Source organism: Empidonax traillii, unplaced genomic scaffold, assembly GCF_003031625.1.
Source record: "Empidonax traillii isolate 1590-97213 ecotype Southwest subspecies unplaced genomic scaffold, ASM303162v1 scaffold375:size1330703, whole genome shotgun sequence".
Lineage (NCBI taxonomy): Eukaryota > Metazoa > Chordata > Aves > Passeriformes > Tyrannidae > Empidonax > Empidonax traillii.
Genome location: NW_020955568.1, coordinates 412996 through 432620, shown reverse-complemented (window position 1 = coordinate 432620; position 19625 = coordinate 412996). Strand labels below are relative to the sequence as shown.

The following is a 19625-nucleotide window of genomic DNA, read 5'->3' as shown; positions in this document are numbered from 1 at the left end:
GGTTAATGGAATTAAAATCCCCAATTAAATTAGAAAAGTGGGGACACAGTAAATGGACTTTTAGGAAGAGTGTGTGTTTTTAACTCAATAGAAAAAAAGACAAGTAATTAACTCAGCCATTAGAAAGCTCAGAATTTCTCCCATCTCCTGTGGAACTGGAAACTTGTTTAGTGTATACTCAAATATTCATATAGATACGAATAATATATAGAGAGACAACTAATGGTATAAATCAGAAATTATTAGAAAATATTTGTTCTAATGAAGTAATAATTTGGTGGTAATGCGTTTCATCAGTGCAGCTTAAGGCTACATTAAGTGGACAGACTTTATAAGGATTCTCTAATTTTAATCTTCAAAATGCTATCCAATGTCTCATTAAGACTTGCATATAATGTATCTTAAGTACAGTCATTAAATATAGTTTAGGGAGATGTATGTTCAGATATTGCTTAAAGATGTTTTAATAGGCCCATTTACTCTGAGGATATTAATGAGCTCTTAACACATATTAAGCTTCTAAAACTAGTGGTGTCCTCTCACAGTGAGCAGATCAACACAGGAATTGGATGCTCCAGCAAAGCTGGTTTTCCATGGACTTTTCAGGCCCCCTCTCCCTCCCTTTAGCTCTGGCAGCGTGGGGCTGTGTCCCTGCTCCTGGCGTGTCCCGTGGGCGTGCAGGGGCTCTGGGGGGGTGTCTGCTGTGCATGGTTCAGAGCTGTGGGCTGGGAACAGGCTGGGCCTGTCCGTGTCTGTGCCGTATTACACACATTTGGCTGCATATCTATTAAAATAAACAAATCATAGTTAAGGAAAGAGCCAAATAGAGTCACACGTTTAGATAAATTCTACTTTTTGATCATCTTAAGTGAAGATGCAAGAGCCATAATTAAGATAATAAAAGCTGCTTGTTCTCTATTGTCTCTTCAGTTTCAACTCAAAAAGTTATTGCAAAGAAAATTCTCTGGTTTCATCACTCAGCTCCTCTTAACAAATCCTTCTGAGTTCAGAGACTTTTGTAATTACTAAATTGGTTTGTTAGGAGGAGATAATAGCAAATTTCTTTTTTTCATAATTGGACATTTCTTCCCTGTAGGCTAATGCAGGAGCAGCACTCACATACACAATAAGCTGTGCTTTTGAAAAGCTGTAACTAGCTAATAAGTGCCGTGGTGTCAGTGGAGAGTAATGGTGTGCTGATTAGCATAATTAATGACAAATGGTGGTGCAGAGCGGGTGGATTGGTTTTGCCGATGATGAATGCGCTGCGCCAAGGCCGAGCCCTGCCAGGGTGGCTCGGCAGGCTGGCAGCGCTGCCCCTCGTGCCCGCCACCACTCCCCGCCATCCCGGGGCTCCGTGCCCCCGGCCCCATGCCCGGACGGCTCTGCGGGGCAGCTCCAGTGCCCCTGGCTGTGGCTGGGCAGCACGGCGTGTCCCCACTGCGCTGGCACCAGCGGGAGAGGAGCCAGGGACGAGCCATCCCCATCCTCTTGAGGGCTGGAGGGCTGTGCCCGGCGCTGGCCGTGCTAGATGGGCACATTTCCCTGTGACTTGATTAATCGGGGCTCATTTGCATTCACAAATGAGACTGATAAAAATGGAGTTACCTTTTCACCTTTAAGGGGGAGGTGGGATTATTTCTAGGTTGTCCCTTTTTTAAGTGATAAGTAACTCCTTTACCAATAAGGATGAAAATACTTAATTTACATTAGCAAAAGAAGCTAATTATTATATAGTTAATTAGCATCTGGAAATGAGGATTATCTTAATTACAAAGCACAGTTTCCTTAATAGCTACAAAACTGTAAGTTTGATCTGTGTGGAGATTAGTGACTATTATTATGTAATTACTGATCATATTAATGGTGCAATGTATTTTGATATCATTTGCATATGCAAATGAAATTTACCTGATAGAAATATGTGGCTCCAGTAATGACTCTGAACACTTAAAAATTAAATCCCATTAGGAGATCTGGATCCCGAGTTGCTGTGCAGTGGATCTCCTCCTGCAGAGGAGCTTTTGCCTCTGCAGAGCCGTGGATCTGTCTGGTGGCTGGGAGGAGAGAGGCACATCCCTTGGCTTTTCAGCCCCCAGTCCTCAGTGCCAGGTACAGGCTCCCACAGCCGGGCAGTGCCCATGCCCTGTGCTGTCCTCTCCAGCGCTGAAGGCCTCAGCTTTGTGTCCGTGTTAGGGCTCTCCTTGCTGGATGAGTGTTCCATGGGATAGTGGGAGCACACTCTGCATCAGTGAGCTCCAGGGTAGGAGATGGGTGTCCCATGTCCTCCTAGTCACGTGCCTTATGAATTTCTTCTTTGCACTAACCTTCAGGGATGCCTGGGGAATGGAGAGCATGGTGTTCTGAGGCAGCTGATTGGGATTCTTTCCCCTGCTTCTACTGGAAACACAAAGCTGCCTGCATGTTAAAAAATAACTCAAGCCCTTTAAAGCAAAACCATATAAAGAGAGGATGCCATGCACCCTTGTCTCCCCTGGGAGCCCTGTGGGACAGATGTTGGTCACTCGGTGCACAGCTGGAGGGCATGGGGTGCTGCTGGGCAGGATCACAGTGTTGTTGTACACGTGAGCATCTTCCCCTGGCTGGTGACCTGGCTGCTGTCCAGAGAGCTTGGGGAGCCCAGAACCCTGATAGTGGCAACAAATCCCACCTCACACTGTAGGTGGCTTAGCAAAGGAAATTCAAAGCTTCCAGGGCCAGACGTTGCAACGAAATGCAGCGTGTGGCTTTAATACCCCCTGCTCCTACCCTGCAGCACTGAAATGACTGGGGAGCGAAACATCCCCGTGCTGGGAGGAAGCCACATTACCCAATGGGGTGTTTCTCTCATCAAGCAGCAGAAATTTCCAGCCACCAGCCAGGGAACACTGCAGCCATTGTGGGGCTACCCGAGATGCTTTTTGCGAGTGCTGCTCCAGCCTGCGCCGCCCGGCCGCTGCAGCAGACAGACATTACATGTTTAATGACTTCCAAGGAGTCTGTCATTACAGCCAGAGCTGAAAGGAATGGAAAAGCATCTGCGTTTCTCTTCAGCGCGTGGCTGTGCGCTGAGGCTGGAGGAGAGCCTGCCTTCTCCTCCCTTTGCCTTCCTTCACCTCCCCATGCCTGAGCTGGCCTAGCCCCGGCTCTGCTGCAGCCCCGCGCCAGTGCCCTGGTTTGTATCTGCTCTGCTCTAATTAATTAAGGGTTGTTGCTTGGAAGTAGCACATGCTAAGGTGTGATCTTTGAAGTTTAGTGTGGTGCAGAGACTTCAAAGGGGACATTTTATTAAAAAATAATAAAATCAAGAGCTCCTAAACACTTGCAATTTGAAGAGCTTGTTTGAAGTCTCTCCATGTTCTCTGGTGCTGTTGGAGCCACAGTGCTGAGGTGCTCCTTAGCTGTCACCATGCAGTTCTTAACCCTCACTTTATTTAAAAGAAGAAAATAATCAAAACCAGGAGTATTTTCTCAAGTGTTTTCATGGCTTGATCTTAGCAGTAAAGAACTAATTGTGCCATGTCATGAGCTGTGCAGGAAGCAGAGAAAATCAAGGCTGACAATCAAATTAGCAAAAATGAAAATTTAGTCCAGGTCTGTTTTTTTAATCAAAGTCATTTCAAGATGAACAGGAAAGCTGTAAACCTTTCCCAAGGCAGAGGTTTCCTTGTCCAGCCCAGGAGGGCCCTGCTCCCCCACTCGCTGCACCAGGCGCCGGGTGGTTTTGTGCTGCTGCCTGGCCAGACCTGGACAGCAGGCACAGGGCTGGGTGTTCCCAGCTGGCTGTGCCCCCTCTGCCTTGCTGCCCCATGACTGCTGCATGACGTGCTCGTGGGTCTCATGAGCCTGGGCGTGTGCCTTGGGCACGGATGAGAGCCAGAGCCGTGTGCGTGGCAGGGGCTGGAAAGGGGTACCAAGGGAGGTGTCCCTCCCAGTGCCCACCCGCCACTGGGCTCCATGCTGGGGGCAGCAGCCTCTTCTGGGTGGGCTCCCTCATTGCCCACACCTTACAGGGACTCATGTGCCCCTCCAGCCTGACCATGGTCCCCTCCAAGCAATGCCATGCCCGTGCTCTCTGCCAGCCGCTGGTTCTCAACCTGCTCCCGTGTTCCTCTGGTGCCATTTAGCTTCTCTAAGCAGGGAAACTCAGTTTTATGGTGTTGCTGTGTGCTGGTTTATGAGATATTCATCTTGGTAAAACATGAACACTCTGCTAGCTCTCAGGTCTGGGGAAAATGTGAACAATTCTGCGGCATTAAGAGAAAGGTCTGTCTAAAATCTAAGATCATTTAAATTTTAAAGGTGGCAGTAGCACATTCAGTGTTAGTTTTTTTGTTGGTTTGGACTAACAGTGCTTTGTTGTCAAAGTCATGCAGAAAAATGTTTTGCAAGGGATTTATTTATTTAAATATTTTTAATATCAGCAGTCAAAAATTCAAGTGTAAAGGGCTATGCAAAAACAGCAGTAAAGAAATACAAAGCTATAAAGGCTTATGGTGAGAATTTAATGCAGAAACAGCTGTTATTTCCTTGGGAGTTGAGGTATATAAACTCTTTCGTGGCTGCATATCCCCACAATCATGGTGTGAGGAATTAGCACTCACTGCAGTGTGCAAACGGAGCCCGCCAGGCTCTGAGGCAGCGATTCATCTGTACCCAGGAGCTAAATATGACAATGTTAGCATTTTTCATTTCCCTGACGTTACCATTAATAAAGCAATGATCCAAAAGAAGCTTTGCTGAGTCTGTTCTTTATGCTTCCATCACTCACGACTAGATAATTTCACACAGGATCGTTTTTAAATTAAATGACGATAAAAGCGCTCTGCTGTCCTGTGCTCACTAGTTCATAGAAGTCTATCAAGTCATTAATATGTCATGACAAACTGCGAGTTGCTTACTAGAGTAATTAATTATTTGCATAAATAACAGGTTGAACTTCGTGCTTTGAACTGTAATGACACGTGGATCACATCATGGACATCCTGGAACCTCTGGCAGAGGTCATGGGAGAGTGAGAGCTGAGCTGGCACGCAGGCAGGCCCGTCCTCACATGCTTCCAGCGGGCAGGAGCTTGGAAGCTTTTGTGTTCCCAAGTTCTTCATTGATGGCTGCTTCAAGAGAGCATCTGATCTTTGGAGTTTCAGTGAACAATTATACAGATTTTCATAATCACCATTAATCACCACATATTTTTCAAGATAATTACGGCAACTATTATTTAGATTTCTCTTTTATGTGTGCATTGTAGAAAAGAACAAGTGCTTATTACGCTGGGTAAAGAACTACAGTCTGAAGTTCTTTGTCATCCAGAAACTCATTATGTTAGCTGATGCTGCCTGTGAAAGTTCGTCAGCATGTTCAAATTAGGGTAGCATTGGCAGGTCTGATTATTTAAATCTGGTAGCTTTGCTAAAAATATAGTTATTCAAGAAAGATGAATTACTAATTTGACAACTGAGATTTAGTTGGAGTCTGTAGCACAGAAGGCAGTATCTCTTGAGTGCTTAGAGGAGGGTGATGGTACTTTTTCAGATTAAAGAGAGAATTTCTAAGCGAGCTAACAAGTTGATTTATAGACCGTGCTTTGGTGTCCTCCCTGAGGAAGCCTTAGAGCAAGTCTTGGTAAATTACTTAAAGTAGCCACCAGGTAAAAGTTGGTTGTGCATTTCAGTGGTCCTGCACCCACAAAGGGACCCTCACTGAGGCATCCATCCACCTCCTGGCTGCTGTCGGGAATTCATGGGAACACTGTCCTTCAGGGTTGGGGTTTAGGAGTGTGGTTATGGCTGCTGGCTCCTTTTAACCCTTTATCTAATTTCAGTGCCTGAGCTTATCAGCTGTGACCCTCAGGGAGAAGCCGATCCTGGGAGGCAGCAAATAGCCATTGGAAAGAGTTTTCCTTCTGAAATCCCGTTTTATTTTGTTCCATTTGGAGGGAGAAGAGCACAGGCACCTCCCTCACCTGTTGCAGGTGCTGTGGGTGTAGTGGCATGGGGAGAACTGCTGGGTTCAGCCCCTGGCTGGGGGGCCCCAGTGGGCGAGTGTCCTTCTGGCAGTGAGGCTTTGTGGGGCAAGGGCAGCTCTGCCTACCTGTGCAAGGAGGCTTTAACCTGCAAGGTGCAAACAATTATAATTTTGGGGGGGGAATATTTTAAAGTCACAACCTTTAAAGATATTGAAACCTGTGTAGGTCAGTGTGTTAGCTGCTTCTGTAGTGGTATGAGTAATGTTGTACAACTGGGACCTCACCCACTGGTTTTTTTTTGAATCAGCACAGGTACCTCTGGAAAGAGTCGAGCTTTATCATTCACCAGAACCAGTTCCTTTATCCCCTGGTGTTGCCATCTGCTGGTCTCAAACGTGGTGCAGATTGACGTGGAGGAGCCTGGAATAGCTTTTGGCCAGACTAAAACAGGAACTGCACCTCAGGGCCAGGGCCTGGTCTGTTAGTGTGACACTCCCCATGGAGGTGGTGACACAGGGCAGGATCTCAGCACAGTGCTTGCTCATCAGAGCCTGCCAGGAATGCTTTAAAGGCAAGAGGAGAAGGGAGGAATCAGAAGGTGCTGATAATGTTTATTTTTATGATGTCCTGCTGCACAACATCAGGACAAGGGACATGAAATTAAAATGCCCTCCTACAGTTCTGGTTTCATTACGTTTTATCATGACATTAACTGCTGTAAACAGCAGTTGTGCACTGCCTCATGGTGCGTGGCAGGAGCAGTGGCCCCAGTGCTCAGACCCCGGTGCGGGACACCCCAGTGCTGGATACCCAGTCGGGCTCCAAGATGATGATGGGAGCTCTTTCCTGCTGTTGCTGGAGTTGCCTGGCCTGGAGATCATCATGACTGCCCCTCTCCTGCAAGTCTCTCTGAGCTGCTGTGGGAATTAGGCCTGAATTGAAATCTTCATGAATGTGAAAAGAACATCTTGGGCATCAGCAGCGATGGGTGTCTCATCCTGTGTGCAGGGCAGCAGGCAGTCCTTCCCCCAGAGTGTTCGCCTTGTCCGGGGCCCTTGCTCAGCCTGGGATCAGAAGTGAAGGAGGAGGGATGCTCCCCAAGCATCTCAGGGAGTCCCCACTGCCTGCCTGCAGTCCCTTGGGTGCCCAAGGGCTCCAGGAGCCCGGCTGAGCCGCGGTTTGAAGTGGGGCTCTTGCCCTTCGGCTCTGGGGCAGGTAGAGGCAGCGGCCTCCTGGGGCCTTGTTTCTGTAAAGTTTCCAGAATTGGTGGTGTTTAAACCCTCGTGGCTCTGGTGCCTGGCTGTGAAAGGAGCCACTGAATGCATGCCTTGTTTTCTGCTTTCTGCCTTTAATGCATTTTAGCAGCAGGCTGGTGACGGGCCTGACACGCCGGCTCCTGCGCTCGGGGAGCGCGGCGTTAATAACACACTTCCATGCATCATGCCATTTTTAAGCATGATCGTTATGATAAAGGGCATATACTTAATTACAGGCCTGCTTAATTACAGCTCTGTTGAAGCTCGTTTGTTTAGGAGAGTGCTAATTGCGCTGCTGAGCCTTTGGCTCACCCTGCTTTCATCTGCTGCCTCGCTCCGTAGTCCTGAGCTCGGGGCTGAGCGCGTGGCCGAGGGACGGGGGTGGCTCTGGGGGCTGTGGGGATGCCTCGCTTGTGGCTCAGGCTTTAGATTACTTTACAAAAGCCGGCGTGTGGCTGATCAAAGCGTGTTTCTGTCGGATAACAAATGCAGATGGTCTTCCAGGTTTAAAACTTCCTGGATTTGGTGATGCTGCTTTTCATCTGTTTCCTTTTGTTTCTCTTTGTGCTGTGACTGCCACACAGCACCCTCGATAGCAAAATACTCCATTGGAGAGGGTGTTTAAGTCAAAAATAGACAAAGCAAATGTAAAAAGCTAAGTATTCTTAAATGGTCCTTGTTAAATCACTAACATGGTAACTGAGTGGTGCTGGTAGAAGTTACAAATGGTAAGCGGAGGAATGCTGAGTTTGTGAGCCCAGATCCTTTCTGAAAGGAAACCCTATTTGAGGATCACACTGGGGCATTTCACGGCTTAAATTTGAAGTTTTTATTTCTTTTAGAGCTGAAATTTAAAGACTTCAAATGTTAAAGCTGTTAGTGCAATAAAAGGGGTATATCTGGGGTGTGCACTGCCTTAGAAATATGCCCTTTGCAGTCTTGTGTGCAAATTGCTGAGTTACATGTTTTAAAAGTAAGTGTCTCCCTTGTGCTGCCACATCTCGTGGCAGGCTACCTGTGATGTCTCCAAGGTGGTGATAACAAACACACTGAGCATCATTGCACTACGATGATGCCTGTATTCCATTGGTTTCTATCCTTCAGTTGTTGCTTGCAAGTGTTTGAGCTCCATTGCTCACTGTTGAGTTTGCACTGGCAGCAGCCAGGCTGGGGAGGGTACTTGGCCCCAGGTGTTTGTCATCATCCTGCCCAGGTGGTAGCACTTACTGCCTGGTACACAGGTGGTGGTACTGACTGCTGGGGGGGGTACAAGTTCCCTGAACCAGCTGTTCCTTATTTTCTTGCTCAGACACCACCCAGTGTGCTCAGCTGCTTCAGTGAGGAGGTGGTAAATAGATGTGTGTCCTCCTTCCAGTTTCAAATACTGTCCTGTTTTGGCAGCTGAATGAAATTGGAAAATGCAAAGTTGACACCATGAAATTGTACATGGATAGAGCAGGGAAGATTTGTTGGATTCCTGGTTTGGTAGGGACTGACCCAGCTATGTCTTAAATGGAAAGAAACCACTGGCAGGTTAGAGGGAAGAAGAGGCTGGCAGTAACATCTAGGAGCAATCAGTCATGTGTCAGTGCTGTGAATACTTGATCTGTCACTGGGAATGTGAGAAGTTGAATGTCAGAAATCAGCTGGAAATGTGACGTGATGTCTTGTCCCTTTCAGCAATGGATGGAGTGCCTTTTATGATTTCAGAGAAGTTTGCCTGTGCTCCTGAAGGGGTGAGTTGCCTTCGTTGTTCTCCCAGTGTCTGAAATTCATTGTTTCATGGAAAGTGGTCACAAAACATCAACAATATTACCTGGAAGCTTTTCTGTTGAGGGGCCAAATATATACCCAGTGCTTGAGATGGGCTGAGGTTGCACGTCACAATAGTTGCCCATTTGGTGAGAAGGGCTTTTGCCAGATCACTTCTAAAACTGAATTGTCCTGGGGTTGGAAGATTTATTGCCATCAGAAATAGGAATGGCAGTGGGACTCCCTGGTGCTGGAATCATTTCTAATTTCTTAGCATAGATTGTAAAGAAAGCTGCAGATGTGGAGTTCTCCTGGATTTAACCTGCCACGGGGGTGGCATAGTGCCATCAGCTTTACTACTTCCTCTTGGCACCCCAGAAGTTCAGGGCAGTGGTAGTGGCAGGGTGCACCCCAGTGCCTGGCTGCGGGCTGGAGAGGGCACCGGGTGCTGCCTGCTCAGCACCAGGCACTGCAGGGCCACCCTAGGAGAGCAGAGACCCTGCTGGGTTCAGAATGACCTTTGAGTGTCACTGGGCCAGTACTTGTTAAAGTTTATGATCCAGAGCTCAAAGTTCAGCATCCCACGACCAGTTCCTGAATCCATCCGATGCTAAACCAGTATCTCTTTAAAAAACAATTTGCAAGAAGCTGTTAAACCATCAGCTGTGTCTGATTTTTCAGTAGTGCTCTGGTTTTCTGCTTTCCTCTTCCTGCTGACAGGGGGTTTTGCACAACCCTGGCTTTCTGAAAGGGTTGTATATGGGCCTTTATTCCCAGAAAGATGGAGTCCCTGCTGTGAGGACAAATGCAGAGAGATTAGGTTGTGCTAATCCTCCCCGCGGATCCTTTAGACACCATTGCCACCATATGGTCAGTTTGGTCGAGGCTTCCCGCAGCCCGTGCCTCTCACACCTCGATGCTGCTGCCACAGAAGTCCATCGGGTGCTACAGACTGGGTCCCTCAGTGGGAGGTGGTGGCAGATGCACCTCTGACGTGGAGGTGAGTGTCGGCTGTCACGCTGAGGGAGAAAGGCGTTGGAGCTGTTGGCCACAACCTGCTGTCTGCTGCTTTGCTCTCCTGGTGCAATGAGGAGCAGGGCCATCCCTGTGTTCACAGATGGTGCCTCTAAATCTCTGGTGATAGAGTGTTTGCTGACTTTAAACAAAACAAACCCAAAACAACCACCACCACCACCACCCACCTAAATTTGGCATTGTTTCTTTCTTGCCAGATGCAGCCAGTTGATCTCTTGGGCATCACAATCAAAACTCTTGCAGAAATCGAAAAGGAGGTAAGTAGTACCATCCAGCACTGAGCAAGTCACAAGAGCTGTGCTTACTTTGTTGTAAGATACCTTCCCTTATGGAAAAGGCTTTTCTTGTCATTGCCAAATCACTGAGAGGGGATAAAGTCAAGAGGTAAGCTCAGGATCAGGGATGTCCTCTGTGATCTGCACTGAGTGAAGATGCTTTAGGTGGTTCATCTAATGGCAAAGTTTGGGGCCCTCTGTTCAATTCCAGATATGTGTCTTGGTTAACCTTTCTTTCTCATGTATTAACAACACATAGTGCAAGCAGGACACTGTTAGGTGCCTCTTGTATGTCAGGAAGGTAAATGGACTTGACTCAGCAATATCAGGTCAACACCTTCATCAGTTTTCAGTGTGGTGATGCTGATAAGTTGTTGTCAGGGGAACTGGGCTGCATTTCAGTGGGTGTGAGTGTTTGAGGAGCTATGGGAGGAGGCAGCCACCAAACCAAGGGTGGTCCCAAGGGAGCATTCTGCAACATGGTGCTGAGGAGCTGCCTGCTCTGCAAAGGTGCCCTTGCAGCTGAAGTCTCGGACCAGGAAGATATTTGTCTCAGCAGCACATACTTTTTCAGGCACCATTGGTCACAAAGACCTTCTCCTCTGCCTACCAGCTGGGTTCAAGGCAGAGAGTAACATGATGGCATCACAAAACTGCTCAGAGTTTCTCCACTTTTTGATTCCAGTTGTGACTCCAGTTGCCTAAATCCATCCTCTTCTGCCTGGAAGTTTTGTCTGAGTACAAGAAGAAGGTGATTGGTTGCCAGAGCTTTTGCAGGCACACAGTGGGCCTGCAATGGCAGCTCTGGAGATGCTGCCTGACAGGGGCAATGGCTGACAGAAGCACCCATTGCCTCAGGTGCTGCGGTCCTACCACGTGGCACATGTGCCATGGCTCTGCTCAGGACTGCTTACATCTGTCAGGAGGAGCCCTGGGAGCCTGGTGTGCTCAGAGCTGGCAGCCCCTCTGCATGCCTGCCTCCTTCCTCGCTCTTGCTGGGAGCTGGCCGGGGAGCAGATGGTCCTTTTGGCCCAAGGGGAATCAAAGTGGTGCTGGATTTGCTTCTGCAGCATCTCTGTGTGTTGCCTGGTGTGGAAGAGGTCTGGCAGCTCGGGGCTGCCTGGAGGGTTGGGCTGTGCAGCCCTGCCTGTGCCCTCACAGGGCTGTGGAATGAGGGGACACCAGCACTGGAATGGTTTGTGTGGGCCAGGGAAGAGAGGCTGATACCTGCTGGCTCTGCCACAGCTCCTGCTCCATCGTAGGCTGTGTGCATTCCAGAGTAATGAAAAATATGTTTATGCAGCCCATATTCCTTGATGAAGCATCTTGTCTGCACATAGAGAGCTACACATATAAATATTGTGAATTTCAGCATGGCTTTATTTCCCTTGCAAGCAATAGCACCATTACAGCAAATCTTCTGGATTTCCAAAGCAGCCAGAACATTCTCCCTGGAGCAAGATGCCTTGCAAAAAATATTCCCAAAGAATTCCAAGAGTTATTGTTCTCTGTTGCCACATTATGCACCCATCCTCCAAGCTGCAGGCAGCTGAGTGACAGGACTCCCCCCTGTCAGGAAAATAATGGAAATAGGCGCAAATCCTGGACTGCACCCAGGCTGCTCTCATTGCTCCAGGATGGCACATCCATGCCCAGGGCATTGCATGGAGATCTGGGGTATGAAGACGTGGTGAAGCACAGGTGTAAGCGGTGCATGCTGTTGTTCATGGCTGCTTTGGTGGATGTGGGATGGACAGCAGAGAAGCAGAGCCCTGGCAGCGCTGCTGCCAGCTCTCCCTGCAGGACCAGGGGGCTTTGTCCTCACTGTTCCTGCCTGTCCTGGCTAGGGGAGCATCCCCAAGCAGGCACCTGGGCAGGTGCAGGTGACAGGAAAGGTGCTGGCACTGTCACTGCAGCTCCATGGTGGGTGCTGAGGTGCCCGTGGCTGTGGCAGAGAGCGCAGTGGTCCGGCCACTCGTGGGGCACATCTTGTCTTCCTTTGAGCTTGGTGTGGAGTGAAAAGTCTAGAGAGAGTAATTAGTAAAGCAAGCATCCAATACTCATCATTCCTTTTAAACTGACAGGGAAGGCAGTTTATTTAACCACTGAATTGCTACAAGTTATCATGGGCTGCTCTTCGCAAATATATTTAATGAAGAAGTTGTAAATCTAAAAGAGCTTAAAATTTTAATTTTCCACAGCAATATTTTTTCTTGTTCGCATGTTTGTAGGCAATTCTCCAGAGTGCAGTCACATGAAATGTTTTTTAAATGAACATATTTACTAACTGGCATGATTTCAGTTTTTAAAACATTGGTTCCAGCAATTAGGAGTTTCCTCAGTTCCCCAATGACTGGAGAGATTCGTCTTGATTATAATTGCTCTTAGCCACGCATATCTAATTTGTGTCTTTTTAAGTGTTAATTAGTAAACAGTTTGAGCTGACATCTTTATGCGTTTGGGTGTTGAAAAATGACGCCTATTGCGAACGGCGCGAGGGTGCGCCGCGACAGGGAGGTGCGGCCGGGGGGTGACGGGCACTGCTCCCGGGACAGCCCCCCGAGCCCCGGCACAGCCCCCGGGCACAGCCCCGGTATAGCTCCCGGTACAGCCCCGGCACAGCCCCCGGGCACAGCTCCCTGCACAGCCCCGGTACATGTCCCGGCACAGCCCCCGGGCTCAGCTCCCGGTACAGCCCCGGTACATGTCCCGGCACAGCTCCCTGCACAGCCCCGGTACAGCCCCGGTACATGTCCCGGTACAGCCCCCGGGCTCAGCTCCCGGTACAGCCCCGGCTCAGTCCCCCCGCCCCGTTCCCGCCCCGTTCCCGCCCCGTTCCCGCCCCGTTCCCGCCCCGTTCCCGCCCCGTTCCCGCCCCGTTCCCGCCCCGTGGCGCCGCCCGGCCCTGCCCGGCGCGAAGCTGTGGCGCCCCCTGCCGGCCCCGCGCCGCCCCGTCCGCCGGGATGGGCCCGGGCCCGGGATGGGCCCGGGCCCGGGATGGGCTCGGCGGGGCTGGGCCCGTGTGCTCCGGAGGGGCAGGACCCCCGCAGCTCGGCTGAGTTGGGAAGCAGAGGCAGCACAGCCCTGGCACAACTGGCACAGCCCTGGCACAGCCCCGGCACAACTGCCATGGACCTGGCACGGACCTGGCACAACTGGCACAGCCCTGGCACAGCCCCAGCATAGCCCTGGCGCAATTGGTACAACTCCAGCAGGCCAGGCCCCAGCGCAGCTCCTGGTTCCCAGGGTCACCTCGCTGACAGCATATCTTGTGCCCTTGGGTGGCTGGCAAGGAGTGGTTCAAGGCCACGGGGAGATGTGTTTGTGACATTCCAGGGGCCACAAATGGGAGATGGGGGGAGCAGCAGTCCCTCTATGAGGCTGTTGTGGTGGGTGTGTGGTCACGGGCAGCTCCTGCCCCGGCAGCCCCATTGCATGGCACTGCTTTGACCACCCACCCACCGTGGGCGGGCCACTGCCACTTGGGCCTCTCCTGGGGTGGCCTGGGGTGGCCCGGGGCCTGCAGGGTGCTGCCCACGGCATGCCACGAGATGGCACTGCTACAGTGCACGCCAGGCGCTTCAGCACCTGGGCTCCGTGGCTGCTGGGGCTGTCCCTCAGTTGTAGGGGTGTCCCTGGGCTGCAGTGACATCGTGGGAGTGCAGGGATGTGTATATAGAAATTTTCACCAACCTTGTCGAACTGAAAATATTAATTTTCATGGTACCGGCTTGTGTATAAAACCTGCCAAGGGGAATCTTTCTGACTAGCTGTTTTATGTACAGGATGAGTGTGGTCATGCTTGTGTTAATGCTGGGTTTTGAGGGAGGGGGTAGATCCTACCTGGGGGGTTCACTGCTATGGGGTCAGGTGATGCCAGCAGGCTCACCGTGTATGACCCTGCTTGGGCCAGCTGCTGCCAGGCCCCGTTTTTACCACATTTTTCTACTCCTTGTATCGTGCCACCCTAGGCATGAGCATTGTGGCTGCGTGGTCACATGCCCTGGCCTGGGCTGCGTGGGTCAGTGCCCCAAGGTTCTCTCTCTCTGGTTTACCCTGCAGTACGACTACAGCTTCCGGACGGAGCAGAGCGCGGCGGCCCGCCTGCCACCCAGCCCCACCCGCTGCCCGCCGGTCCCACCATCCTGAGGGGCCATCGGCGCCGGAGCGGGCGTGTGCGTGCATACTACTGAGCGGGACACGGCACACAGTGCTGGGACCCTCCTGGCAGACCTTGGTGTGTCCTGCCACCACCCTGCGCTGCACCACCCTTCGCACACGCCGCTCCACACGCTGGGACTGCGCGACCCTTCGGCAGCTGCACCCCCACACACGCTGCAGACCCCTCTCCATGTGAGTACAGGACTGGGAGCCTTGGTCATCCCCACTTTGTAACCCTGCTGCAGGACATCACAGAATCCAGAGCTGCAGCAAACCCCTGCAAACACAGCTGGGAGCTCGCAGACCATCGAGAACTCTCAGCCCTAAATGGAACAGTAAAAGGCATGGCCGGGTAATGCTGCCCAAGCTGCTGTGGAACCGATCTGCTCTCGATGCCTTGCAGCAGGAGGTCCCTGCGGGGCTCGGTCCGGTGGCAGTACCAAGCTGCAGCAGGTGCCTCATCCCTCTACCAAGGTCTGGGCACAGCAGTTCTGCCACAGCCAGGATCAGTTCCCCTCCATACACCCACTATAGTCACTGGATTTGCTGGAGCTGGGGGAGCTGAGGCCACTGGCTCATGCCTATCTTGGGCTCTCCCTGGGCACTGGCAGAGCAGGGCAGGGCAGGCAGAGTGCCGAGGTGAAGCATCTCGGCTTTGCACAGGGTGTCCTTGTGTCCATCCGGATCTAGACCAACAAACATCCTGTGTTTCTTCCCATCTGGATGCTGGCAGCACCACGCTGGCAGACTCCAGCAGCACCCTGCTGACCCGGCCGAGCTGCCTGTGGAGCCAGGACCTCGCTGACAACTGGGATGCCATCACCTGCCAGTCACTTGAAACAATTCTCTAACATGCCCTGCTAGCTGCTAAAATAAAAGAGATGTGCCTGTTCCCTGGGCGCTCGTAGGGAAGGACTGAACTCTGACATGACGCAGGATGAGAGTGGGATGCATTAAACCCTGACCTCAGCCCCCTGCGATCACTGACCTGGGCTCACTCCTGAGCCAAATGCATGTCTTGGAGAAGTCCGTTGCTGTAATAAGTTATTTACAAGTGCCCATCTGACTCCATGCTGCTCTTTTAAGTCACTGCTGTAAAACAAAGCTACATCATGGCAGCAAAATGGCAATTTTTGAGTAAGTGTTAAAACATACAATTTTTTATATTGTAAAACAGTGATTTCCTGATGCCACTGAAATGCAATTGCCATGGTAACAGTAACAGTGTTGTCTCTCTCAGCCTGGGTCATATGTGTGCCCCAACCCTCTTTGCACTGCCTTGGATTGATCTGGCATTTGCTAGTTGCACAGAATGGTGACTAATAGCAGGTTTTGTACTGTCAGCTTCTATTTTTTATTTGTACATATGTAAAATATTTCTTGTCCAAAGATTCATTTTTGGTTTTAAGGCACCACACCGTAGTGCTGGGATAATGAGCACAAAATACTGTAACATTTGAGACAAACCAAGTCCAGATCTTTGCTTTAGCTGCTTCCAATCAGGTAAATAATTTTCTGGAGCTGCCTCTGTAGAGCAGCCATGTGGTTGGAGAGCAGAGGCCAGTTTGGCTGTGTTAGTTTCGGGCAGAAGAGTTAAGGTTGTGCCGTTTGCACCAGCTCTGGAGCCTTGTGTGACCCCCTGGAAGTGCTCGTTTACTTGGAGGTTGCAGCAACATTTTTAGTTGTTATTTATCCTGCAGGAAAGAAAAGCCAGACCTCACTGCCAGGCTTCACAAAGGCCAGATTGATGATGCCGACATCGACAAATGAACATACCATGGCAGCCTGGTCATTTGGCTCAGGTTCACTTGAAGTTCAAATCCACTCCACGCTGTAGTGCTGTACCCATCTCATCCATCTCTTGTCTGTCTGTTTTTCTGCTTGTAATTTGTTCTGTAGTTTTCTGTGACATCCATTTATAGCTTCTCCTGTGGCTCAGTGGTCACGCAGGTAGGCAGGAGCTGTCTGCAGCGGTGCATTCCTCGTAGCTTTGGGATGAGAGCTGACCTTCCCTGTTCCCAGTGCTGCAGGCTGGTGCAGAGCAGCCAGAATCGTCTGCAGAGCTCCAGGGGCAGTGCCTGCCGGTGGGAGATAGAGAGACCACTGCCAGGAGCCCTTCCTCAAGCTGCCTCTTTCCGTGTGAGGGCAGGGCTGCCTGCACAGCAGCCAGGGGGCTCAGCGAGGAGTGGGCTCTGAGAGCTGCCAAGCCCTGCACTCAGTGCCACACTGCTGGGTATGTCTGGGAAAATGGGTGCAGAGCTTTGAGTCCCTTCTGTGAGATTTAGTTTAGAGATAAAATCGATGCTTTAATGTTTTAACCGTTAGGTTTGCTCAGCTGCCCTGGAGATAGTGAGCTCAGCCTGTTCTGCAGTGACCTACAGGAGATACTGGGTGCTTGAAACACTGGCGGGACATGCAGCTGGGACAGGCATCTACATCTTAAGGATATATTTGTAGTTACTTCTCCTCTGACACTGGGCCAGCAAAGCTGCTTAGGAGTGCACCTGTGAAGAACCTCGAGGGGTGAGTTTACTGTCCACAGTGAGATCCTGCACCGCAGCACTGCAGGGACACCCTGTTCCAAATGCATGACAGGACAGCTTCATTTCCTCTGGGCCAAATGCACTCAAGGGGTTCTGAGCAAGAAGCTGCAGCTGCTGAGAGCCAGCTGAGCTCTCAGCCCTGCTAACCACAGGCAGGAAAACTGGGCAATTCCAAAAGGGAGAGGGCTTGTAGTCACTGCTTGAAAGCGCAGCGAGACAGGCAGTGCAGGGTGGTTGTCTGTGTCAACTTCACAGTCCACTGATCAGAGGAAGCTTTTTTCATTGCACCGCTGAGTTCCCAAGATCCGGAGTGTCAGGTCAGCCTTTCCATGGGCAGGTTTTATTGGCTGTTCTGTAACTTTTCTACTCAGCAGCTCATTGCAAGGCTGGTCCTTGCATCCTCGCAGTGAGTCCTCCGCACTGGCATGTACCATTGCCAGTATGAGCATCTCTCTGCATCTTCCTCCCTGTCCGAAATGCGACTCTGGAAGCATTGGCCTAGGCAATAAATGTTCAGGGAGCCTGATGTGGATGTTGTCTGGCTGTGGAAAAGTCTTCTGGAGCATAAGGGGAGGGGATGAGTCAGTGGAAAGCAACAGAAGTGGATTTGCAGAGCTTTACCAGATGTGCTTGGCTACCTTGCCTGAATTTGTAGAACAAAACTGATCTCTAGGTAGTTCAGTCTTGTGGCTGATGGAGAAGTTAGTTTGCCAAATTATCATGCATCTGCAACAGAGACAGAAAAGCGGCAATAAGGAGTTTGCTTACTGTAAAATACACCTTCTGATGTGAGTTTGTAGTGACGTGCTGCCTCCTGGATTCCTCACAGCAAGAAGCTGGTCATGTGCCAAGGTGACTTGTGCCCACCCAGGCCGGGCTGTGCTGTCTGCTGTGTTAACCATAGAAAGGCAAGAAATTAGAACAGGAAGTGATGTAGAGTGTGAACTTTGTGATAAAATTCCAGTGTGAACAGTTGTAGCGGGTGTCTCCCCTGTGGGAGCACCTCGTAGCCTTAGTTCCATAGGAGTAAACTTTGTCAGACTTTCCCTGTGACTGTCCCTGCGTGTGCCTGCCGTGTTTGTCAGAGGATCCCTGGGAGCCTCCTGTGCAGTGAGAAGTTGCTGGTAGTCTGTAGCCTTGGGCTTGTTTGGTTTCACACCCACCACTGCCCCCTCAGTGTTCTGAGCTCTCCAGACTGAACGTGCACACCTCTGAGCCTGGAGAACTCCTGGCACGGTCAGGCATGTGCCAGGCAGATGCTAGTGGTGAGGGCACACATCTGCTGACCTTGGAACCTCCTCCTCCATGGGGCCCTGAGATCTCCTGGGGGGAGGGAAATCAGGATGTGGTGCCTGCAGAGCTGGCTGGTCCCATGTTGGCCCTCACCCCCCTGCTGCCCCCAGGGTGACATGGGGTCTGTCTCTCCAGACAGAGGCCCATGGCCTCTCCCGTGGCAGCCCCAGGAGCCCAGAGAGGTGTTCCCACTGCTCCTGAAGGGCAGACAGATCTTGCTACATCCAGATAATTAATTACCTCAGCCTTGGAGCCTTGACTAACAGCCGGGAATCCCCCCCAGCAGTGGGAATCCTGGCAGCGGGGCAGCCCAGCGGTGCTGGTGTCAGTCATCCCAACCCAGATGACCCTGGCTGTGGTGCAGGGAGGAGGGGAGGCTGCTCCCCTGCTCACAAACAAGCTCAGTGAGGTGCTGCTCAGTTCATTCACTACAGGGAAACCAAACACTTTGGATATTCTGGTCATTTGTTATGAAATTGTTTCCTAACAGCAACAGATTTAAATGTCATCATGCAAATGGCAGAGAGGAACCTTTTATGCAGTTGCAAAGTGGTTTTCTAAGATGGTTGGGTTATTGGAAGTGATTTTACTGTGCATTAATCTTATGAATGTTATTATGTTTTATATTTATTTTAGATGACCCTCCTGTATTTTACAAAGGGAAGTTTCATTCTGTGATAACTCAGTCTGTATTCTTAATATAATTTGTTAAATGAAACTTGTTTTAATCAGTTTATTCTCTGTGCTTTGTGTTTTAATTTTCTGACTGAAATGGCTTACCTGGATTGGAATGGTGAACTCTGGGGGTGGCAGCACGATCCCCAGTAGGGAACGTGCTTTTGGTTTGGGTTTTTTGTTCTTGGAAATTGGATATAAAAAGCCTTGGAAAATCGGTCTGAAATGTCCCTCTCCAAAGGTATGCTGCAAAGTCAAAAATAGAAATCAACCCAGCTCAATTACAGTGTTTTATGGGGCAGGACAGGGCAAAACCTGGCAAAAGCAGTACCTGGCACAGGGCTGGTGCCCGTGGCAGTGAGGGCAGCGCTCGGCTCGGGGCAGTGCCCATCCCATCAGCTCTGCCGGTGGCCACATGGTCTGGGCTGCGGTGGCCGCACTGGCATCGCTGTGGGCAGGCTGGCACCCCCCGGGGGAATAGGCTGCTCAGCCAGGGAGAGGCCAGTACCACACCACTACACTGAAAATTCTTACTCTTTATGCTAAATTATTCTTCTGAACTTGACCCAAGCTGGTGGTGCACAATCTGACCTCTGGCATCTTCTCACCCCAGCTAATATTTCTGTTTCACTTATTTTGAGTGGTCTTTGAATTAAGGGAGATTAAT

At 50.5% G+C, this 19625-nt stretch overlaps 1 protein-coding gene across 6 annotated transcripts in view; it reads left to right on the top strand.

The window, feature by feature from the left end:
• Positions 1 to 19179, top strand: part of MVB12B (multivesicular body subunit 12B) — a 57375-nt gene extending 38196 nt beyond the window's left edge. For 5 of the 6 annotated variants that reach the window (XM_027892935.1, XM_027892932.1, XM_027892934.1 and 2 more), the window contains 3 exons: positions 8905 to 8960; positions 10209 to 10268; positions 14349 to 19179. In XM_027892935.1, coding sequence (XP_027748736.1) covers positions 8905 to 8960; positions 10209 to 10268; positions 14349 to 14435 — 203 coding nt within the window. In that variant the 3' untranslated portion in view covers positions 14436 to 19179. Of the gene's footprint in view, positions 1 to 8904; positions 8961 to 10208; positions 10269 to 10971; positions 12732 to 14348 lie in introns of those variants that run through there. The other variant, XM_027892937.1, reaches the window with a different exon arrangement.
• The last annotated feature ends 446 nt before the right edge of the window (positions 19180 to 19625 follow it).